The 9,824-nt window shown below is 39.6% G+C and overlaps 1 protein-coding gene across 1 annotated transcript; it reads left to right on the top strand.

Annotated features, from left to right (window-relative positions):
- Positions 1-8,138: 8,138 nt before the first annotated feature.
- LOC107274496 lies at positions 8,139-9,703 on the top strand (the record flags this gene model as incomplete). Its single annotated transcript, XM_015753706.1, has 3 exons — positions 8,139-8,184; positions 8,236-8,774; positions 9,430-9,703. Coding segments are annotated over exons 1-3 (859 nt in total), but the record flags the coding sequence as incomplete, so codon positions are not given.
- Positions 9,704-9,824: the final 121 nt, after the last annotated feature.

The raw sequence follows: 9,824 nt of genomic DNA on the forward strand, positions 1-9,824 counted from the left end.
CTTAGATACAAGAAACTACGGAGCGGAACACCTGGACACTCTGGACTTCCACGCCCGACACCTAGATACAATAAAATAAGGAGCGGAACACCTGGACACCCTGGATTTCCACGCCCGACACCTTGATACAAGAAACTACGGAGCGGAACACTTGGACACCCTGGACTTCCACATCCGCCACCTAGTTACAGAAAACTACGGAGAGGAGCATCTGGAAATCCCATATCTCTAAAAATTGTCACCTAAAATACGAGGAACTATGTTAAAGCACACACATACGCACATACGTACACGCATACACACGCGCTCCACATGAAAGCCTTAATAATTCTATACTATTGTGAAAGTAGCCTTATGTCAACTGGAAATTCGGTGTGAACGGTAGCTTCACGTACAATGTGTATTTGATTGTGTTGTGTATTCGTAAATTACCAACACCATCCAGAGTACAAATAGGTAAAGAAGGCAAGGCAGTCAGCGCCATCTGTTGTGTAAAATTTGCGATGGACGTGCGAAGACGACGACGACGACGACGACGACGACGGAACTGAAATAAAATCATCTCGCTCGCCATCTCAATACGCCCTGATCTCGTACACTAATCGTATTGAACTTGGTGGCAATCGCTTCAGAACCTTCAATTCCTATAGTGAATGTATCAATAACTTTTCCTCATATATAGCGGTTCATAAGATATTTCGTTCCAAACACAGGTATAAGGAGTTGACTCGAGTAAAGAGTCTCGGCGCGCTGCGCCCTGTACAGCCGGTTGCCTGTACTTGGCGCGAGACTCGACCGAGTCTCTTGATCCAGACAGATAAGAAATATTAATTATAACCGGTTACTATAGGATTGACTTTATTGTATAATTTATTAGTTCTATTTCAATGTGTTTTTTTTTTATGTTTGCGTTTAATTTCTTAATTGTATAAACTGAATGGGTTATAAATGAACGGGGAATTAATATTATGGTTAAAATTTTAAGATAATTGTGTAACGATTATTAGTGGCCATAAGTAAACCATTCATGTTAAGAGCAAATAAGAAAGTAATACACTGTGTTTCTCATTCGGTATAGAAAGTTCTCGCTTGTGTAGTTCTCGTATTGCTCTCGCTATATCCAATGCCGATGTTTCGGAGGTGCTGTGCTGTGCTATAGTACAGTGCCCACCTGCACTTAGTACAGGGATTTCGATTTTACAGCTTCGATTCGTTCCGTTACGTTCTCGATCAATTGCTCTCTGTTTCCGGCACTATTTACTTAACGCTTCCTCCAATTCTCTCTACCTCAACCTAGCAGCCTGAGCGCCCGTGCATTTCCGTAACCGTTGGCTCCTGTTCGTGCATCCAGTTGCGTTTGCTGATTTTACGCGACCACGAAAATCGACAGGATTCGTCAAGCTATTGCCTTTTGGATAGGTTCCGTCAAAGGTCTCGCTTTGGTGAAGTTCATACTGTTCCACCTCAACACCCAGGTTTACCGGTTCGTCAGTTTCCAGAAAAATAAAAATTAGCTGGCGCCCGCCTTGCATGCGGACGCATGGAAGAAGGGTCTACGGCCGATGGTGACATAGGTTTTAGGCTCTCAGATTTTTGTTACCGGTGTCGAGTTGAGAAAATATGTTACAATATAGTATATATTGTGAGCGATAAAATTCGATATCCTCAAACGGGAATTACAATAGTAGGAGATTCTAGGAAACAGTGCTATTCAAACGGATACTATAATATGCTTCAAATGGAAGTGCGAAAATCGTTAATTTTGCTAGGCACCAGGCACCTAAGGAGTGCCGATGCACCAACCGTGACAACTCCACGATAACTAAGTTACTAAGCCCACGGGAATGATAGAGGGGCTGTCCTTCAAACATACACACCAGACATGAATCACGTAATATTAGAGACTTGAAAAATAGGTAACATTAACAAAGAAAATATATTAACACAGCACTCTATTAAGCCGTAAATAAATTATAGAAACCTAATGTTTGAAAAACCAACAAGATTTAGAAATAACAATAGTGAAGCGAATATCCTCATGGGGTGAACAAACTTTCGGGCGATGCTATATGAGACCTGTACGACAGAAGGCCAGAAAAGCTACGAATTACAATAGTCGAAACAATACGATCAACCAAATTACCCGGGCGCAAAATAACAATATTCGACATGAGTGGGCAAATAGTATTGCTCTGCGCAAATACAAATTACAACAAAGGCAATAGACTATATACTATCGTGGAACCGCCCAGAAAATTATAAGACACATTAGGCAGTCAACGGGCTAAACATAAAGTAGCTAAGAAATATGAAGTTCATCGGCAAGCGATAGACCACGGATTCGCCCGTAAGGGATACTCAAAGGCACTCAATAAACTCTTCAGGTAACTGAAATAGATAACACAGTAAAATATATTAGACAGAACAGCAAAACATAAATCACGGAACGCGATCCCAGCATAAAGTACTAGTGAAACGGTATTATAAATTCCGGATGGGAATATTCAACTGGTGTGACTGAAATCGTTACCGATTTCGGGAACTGTTCTATTGATTCTATTAAATTATGCTGGCTCATTAACCGATCAGATGTTAATGGTAACGCAAGGGCTCAACTCGTCACGGATGCCTTCCATTTGCTCGGGAACGAGAAAGTGCTAGAGCTCTAATATTTGCAATAATATAAATGTCACTATTGTACGGTAAAACCTGGAAACTCGCATAGATTGTATGAAGACAAATGAATAGTTGCTCTCTTAAACCGTATACTACTTGACTACGCATTTAAAAGGGGGTCTGTTGCCGAATTGAGGGACAAGAATAGCAGATGAGTGATGTATATACTGATGTATAGTATTCTATACTTCTTTTGCGCTAACGCTCAAAGTTAGGTTATAGGGTCGAAAGGTCTTATACGATCTTAGATCGGAGTAATTGATTATGGTTTGACATGTTGTGCGGAATTTCGACAAGAGTATCGTATTAAAAATTAATTCATGAAATTCGCATTGGAAAGGTTATTTTCACTACATAACCTGCGCTGAATTTAGTTCGAACAGGGTATAGGTAAAATGTAGAAATGCTGGATGTGGCAATGTTTACTCCAATAAGGGTGAAGTTTCCTCATTGTGCACATTGCGAAACACTATCCCTTTTTCATAAGTCGACAACACGGGAAAGATACGGAATGCGCGATCCTGTAGTATATAATCTAAGGTTGCTCCCATGATTGGCTGTGGTGGCGCTTCAGTAGTAATTCTGGCAATTCGGTCGCCATTCGTGGTATTCGCAACGTCGCGTTTCGAATGCGACACGCGCAGCGTACGGCGAACTTTCACAACCCAGTATCTCTCACATAGTTCGTTCAGGAATGTCTCAGTTGAGTTATGTCCTCCTATCCAGTGGTCGTGAAAGACTAGTAGCCTCGTGTACGAGTGGCGACCGTCTGATATTACGGGTACCATCACGCTTCTATTGACATCTTTTGTCACCATCGCAGTCCCCCCCCCCTCGAAGGTTGATTACGGTGAAGTGCCGGTGTTCGCTGCTTACACGGGTTCCGTTTACACGGCGTGTAGCAACAAGAATGTTGTTATTTATTATAGTTAAAAAAAACTACTTAATTGTAAGGATATGGTGTCACTAAGTTGTTGCTTAATTTAATTATTCGTGTCATTAATATTGGTCCAAGAGCCTGGAGCATTACTCATTTAGAATGACTACCTGTTATCACTATTGTCCACGTGTCGTGTGGTTCTATTATTTGTAACATTATATTCAAGGTAAATCGTAATATTATCGGATGGTGCTATTACAGCTTGGGCATATGTATGGATAGAATCGTACGTATTAGTACTGGTAGGCATAATATTTTTTTTTGTAATAAACTTACCTATACTGAGACGTTTCGTGATTTTCAAGTGTTAGGAATCACGAGACTATTTATAGGGTTTTTGCACTGGGCAGGCGTCTTCAGAAACAATTTAGACACTGGAGTTTTTAAAATAACAAAATAATGATATATTGTGCTATAAGTTACAGACTAGGTATCCTTATTATTCTATTTTGCTCTTTTTCTCACACACATATACACACTTTACAATTGTTTCTAGCTTGCCTGTAATACCACAGGCGACAAGAAGTGTTTTTGTTTACTTTATTATCTCTGCTTGCCTTTTGGATGGGAGAGAGGTAGCTCGAACCACGATACAGCAGATTGCACAATGCGTCCGAAGACCGTGGTCCAGTTGCAGGTTAGGACGATAATGTTTCGGGACCCACAGGTGATCACGATGATCCCCGTTCGCCGAGCCAAGTATCTTTGGGTGGGGATGAGAGTGCTATCACCACAATACAGCAGAGTGCACAATGCGTCCGAAGACTGTGGTCCAGCGGAAAATAGGTGTTGTAAAGATCAGAACCCACAGATGGACACAATGACCCCCGTTCGCTGTATCTTTACTTCGGAAGGGTTTTTGGTGATGTGAGTTTCTGGAGCGCTGCTGCAGGTTTCTTAATAATTGAACTTTTGATAGCTTCTACTGCTTCCTGTCGTCTAGTGGTGTACAAGTGTCTAGTTGATTCGTCTAGAGAGACACGACTGAATCGAGTGAATCGAGTGAATTGAGTGAGTTCCTATCGAGGAAGCCGCTGCTTATATCCTCGGTAGGAATACGTTAAAACTAGTGGGGATAACGATTTTTATCCACCCGAGGTGTTAACGTCGCTTTTTGGATTTAATATTTTGATTTACTATTTGATTTCATTATTTGATTTGACTAATTGGATTACCGGTTTCTTCAAGTACCGGCTTACTGGTATTTCTAATGTATTCGGCGCGTGCCCGCTTATAGCGTCTGGGCACTTGTTTGTTTTGATTTTAGTCTGTCGACTGTATTTCGGATTCTAGGAATGTTAAAGGTAATTATTTCTAATATCATATCCTCATGACTGTCGCTGTGACTAGATTCAAGGGAATTATGCAATATTAGAGAATTAAAGGTCCTATATTCTCTTTCCTTTATCGGCGTCGCTGTGAGAGGTCGATAGGATTCTTGAGGAATTCTAGGATTTGAGGAGTTCTCTCAGATACTGTTATGCACATCCACAGTGCGCTATGGACTCTTATGTGGGGCTCTTGACGTATCCATCATCGAGAATGGATGATTAGGAAGGAAAAAGGATAAAGGATAGGGGGGGTATAAGGTCGGAACGTTACAATACATATACGTACTAATTCTGGCGGTACGAGTTTCGTGTCTTTTTCTTTTAAGATGTAGATTTGTTTTTTAATATATTTGGGAAATTTAAGAAATGGGCATCCTCTGTACAAAACAGGGTCGCCTGTACTTTCACAATCAACATAATATGATATGTTTTAATCTAATACACTCGTGAGGGTTTGACATTGAGAATGCATTTTCGTGAAGACTGTCGTGTACAATTCTCAGGCTACTAACTAACTTATGCTAAGGGATCTCCGCTTTATATCCGTTTACGCTGGAGGGGGCGACTCTCAGTCGCCACAGCATTTCATGTGGCAACTCGAATTGCGAGTGAGAGGCGACAGTCTTTGTGTATTCTAGATTTCGTTACCTCCAATTGATAGGAGCGCAGTTTAGTTCCTGAATAGGTTTCTTAGCTGTTTATGTTCTTTCGCAGGAAGTGTAAAATAATATATCTTAAAATGGAAACAAGATAAAGTTAATCTGAAATTCCTCTGTCAATGAGACACTGGTTCTAAGAATGTGTCCGACGTTAGTTTAGATTCGTGGCAAAAGTATCACTAGGGTTTTATCGACTGATTTTAAGTTTCGAAGTGCCACAAAAATGAATTTCAGAAGTGAGATTAGCTCGATTGAAGATGAATTGGATTTTGAACTGTTGATAAACGAGATCGATTGTATGCATAAAGGAATTAGTGGTACAGAAAGTGAAAGCAGTGATGGAAATAGTGAATATTACAAATTTATTTTTAAAGGTGCAAATATAGATAACATATTAGATATAATATGTATAATATATTAGATATAATATTAGATATAAATATAGATAACATATTAAATATAGATACAAATATAGATAACAATAAAGTATAATGTTTTTGTAAGTTAATTTGTATATAAATTCATTTTATATTATTTGTAAGATACTTCTCATATATGCGCAAAAGCATCTCGAGCTGCTATTTCGCCCGACCGAAAAAGTCGTCGAGCACAAAGGGATGTATGTACTTATGTATTTTACGTAAGTTGGAAGGTAAAAGTTATTATAGCGAAGAAATTTAATTCGGGAGTGCAAAAACTCCAGTTAGGGGGTAACGGGCGTTTGGAATAGAAAGATTGATAAAGATATGATTTTTGTGAATTATAGAGTTCTTTGAAAACTAGAAAGTATTCAGAAAAACATTATAATTACAGAATGTTTTAGTGGGGATTAGGATTAACGGTAAAGGGGTAGTATACAAGGGACAACGGTGGATGGATTTTTATGACGAGTAAGGATTAAGAATGAAACACAGAACGTGACAGAATGTGTGACCAAATTTTATTAATTTTGACTATTTCTATAATTTTGTCGTACGCACTATGAGATGTAGCGAAAGTCGAATGATTATCTACATCATTTTGCTTGAGTGTAAACTTTTTCTTATGTATCATATTAATTTTTCATAGACTGACAAGACAATTTATCGTAATATTACATGCAGGCATGGGTAGCGATTTTATACCTGTTATGTACTTATAATTATTGGTTTGATTCCCAAAAAAACTAGCTTGGTACCGGAATTGCGCCGCCTCTGCGAGGGGGGAAGACTGTTTGTGATACGATGGTTTAAATGCTGATCTTGCTGGCGTGGGCCTCATGTTGTAGCGCCATGACGTTGCTGTGCTCTTTGTACTGAACCTGACTGCGGGCTCTTCAATTTCGTCTTGCAGGGCTGCATAACAATTTCTTTTATCGCTATGCTGCGATTAGCAGTTTGTAGTTCACGACTTTTTGAGCTTTTGGTGAATCTTTTAGACTCGGAACAATCGTCTTCCGATGTATATGGGTTATCCAGCGGTCTTGCTACATTTCTACTTCATCCTGGTAAACTAGTATGCGGCCTTTTTAATTTATAAGATTAGGTGCTATAGGAGACTTGTATTAATAAAATTCTTTGAACGCTCTTTTATATGTTTTCTGAAGCGTAGTTGAATTGGAATTTTTCTTACGGTTAGGCTATTGCTCGCTGCTAGACGAATTCTTCACTTCTACATAATTTAGTGTATGAGATACATTTTTTTTTAACCGTACAGGGTACTTTCAGTACGTAATTAGTAGTATCTATTTGCTTGGCTAACGGTTCTTCCGCATGGCGAACAATTGCTACTTCTATTCCTTCCATATTCCCTTCAGCTGCTATAATAATTACACAGCAAGAAACATAAAGGTTCCAGCACGTGGCTAGGTCACTAAAGTCATTCACAAGAATAAACAAAAAAAAACGTAAGAGGAGACGACTATACGTACCTCGGTGATCTTGATCTTAACAAATCTTTTGCGGTTCTTTGTATTTGCGGTTTTCACTGTGGTCATGTTGTACCAGGTGCGAGAGTGGAAAGAGACGCTATCTACAATGAAGCATTGATTGCTATTGAGGATATTTGCGTTGTCATTGCCAATTTACCACTCAGTCATTTCGGTATGAGTTCGCCAAATCGAAGTGCATCTGATTTAATGGATACAGAAATGAATCGGGAACTGACGTACGATACTGCAGAAATGGCAGCGAGTGTTACTCGCTATGTCCCACTACTGACTCATGAACAAAAAATCATTTACGACCGCATTATGTTGGCAGTTTCAGTGGGACAAGGTGGATTCTTTTTTTTGATGCACCAGGTGGAACTGGGAAAACATTTCTCATTTCGCTAATTCTCGCTGAAATATGATCAAATAATGGCATCGCATTGGCCGTTGCATCATCTGGCATTGCAGCAACTTTATTGGATGGAGGCAGAACAGCTCATTCAGCATTTAAGCTGCCACTGAATATTCAAAATAACCCAGATGCAGTGTGCAACATAAAAAAACAATCGTCCATGGGAACAGTGCTGAAAGAATGCAAAATTATCATATGGGATGAATGCACTATGGCACACAAACATTCTCTTGAGGCGTTGAACAGAACACTCAAAGGTATAAAAAGCAACGACAAACTATTTGGCGGCACTCTGTTACTCCTTTCAGGTGATTTCAGACAAATACTTCCAGTCATTCCACGTTCAACGTACGCTGATGAGATCAACGCTTGCTTGAAATCATCGTCACTGTGGAGTAATGTTAAAAAAGTCCAGCTAAATATAAACATGCGCGTCCAAATGCTAGAAGATCCATCCGCTGAGACATTCTCGAACCAATTGTTAGATATTGGCGATGGAAAAGTTGCTGTTTATGAAAGTACTGGATGCATAAAATTGCCAACTAATTTCTGCGCAATTGTTGATTCCCAAAATACTCTCATTAACAGCATATTTCCCGATGTACGCACAGAATATATAAATCATGCGTGGCTGGCAGAAAGAGCCATTTTGGCAGCAAAAAATGTGGGCGTCCACGATTTAAACTTCAAGATACAGCAGTCATTGCCAGGCGACTTCGTATCATACAAATCGATCGATACAGTTTGCGATGCCAACGAAGCTGTAAATTATCCAACAGAGTTTTTTAACTCATTGGATTTGCCAGGCATGTCACCACACCTTCTACGACTGAAAGTTGGATCTCCGGTTATTTTACTTCGGAATTTGAACCCACCACGGCTGTGCAATAGCACGCGATTGGTCATTAAAAAATTGATAAAAAACATTATCGAAGCTACCATTTTGAATGGCAAATTCCAAGCCGAAAATGTTTTGCTGCCACGAATTCCAATGATTCCCACAGGCGTGCCAATTGAATTCAAAAGGGTTCAATTTCCTATTAGATTGGCATTCGCAATGACAATCAATAAGTCGCAAGGCCAAACGATGTCTGTTTGCGGTTTAGATTTGGGCACACCATGTTTTTCCCACGTACAATTATACGTGGCATGTTTTCGCGTGGGCAAACCATCTAGCTTATTTATGTTGGCTAAAGACGGACTGACAAAAAATATCGTACACTTAATTGCTCTACGAAATTAATATTGATTTGATTTAGTTCATTTTCCTACTTTAGGATAAAAAATATATCAAATCAAACAATGAATATGTCCGTTACGTTAATGAAATACATTGAATTGAGAAAATGAATGGTTGGTGTTTTTTTGTTTTTATCGGCGGTTATCGTGTACAGCGCTCAATTCCTCTTTTTGTCATAGATCCCATCCCCACAGACTTACAATACATTCGTTATTTTTTATTTAAAAAACAAAATATTCACTAGCAATAATTTATATGGCAGAACAACGTTCGCGGCGCCCATTTAGGCTGTCGAACGAATAAAGCAACAAACATGCGAAATAGTAGAGCAGAAAGAACAGACGAACAAATCCAACAAGATAACGAAATTATGCGTGTGAGCATGTCGCAATTGCGTGCATCTCAATCACAAGAGGCACGAGCTGAACGAAATCAACAACGACAATTGGAACGGAGACAAGCGCGTCAAATGACCGACAACGCCAACAAGTACATCGAGAATTTACATCCGCTTCGTCCCTTCGTCTCGCATTCGAGTACGAGCCAGATATTGAATATTCCGCTCAACCGAAAGTGCTGATCGGTGCTATGGGCAAAGAATGTCCCCATTAGTAGTATAAGTTGGAGAGTTCTGGACCAGGAGACCTGTAACCGACA

The sequence above is a fragment of the Cephus cinctus genome, unplaced genomic scaffold (genome assembly GCF_000341935.2).
Source record: "Cephus cinctus unplaced genomic scaffold, Ccin1 Ccin1_scaffold0099, whole genome shotgun sequence".
Taxonomy (NCBI): domain Eukaryota; kingdom Metazoa; phylum Arthropoda; class Insecta; order Hymenoptera; family Cephidae; genus Cephus; species Cephus cinctus.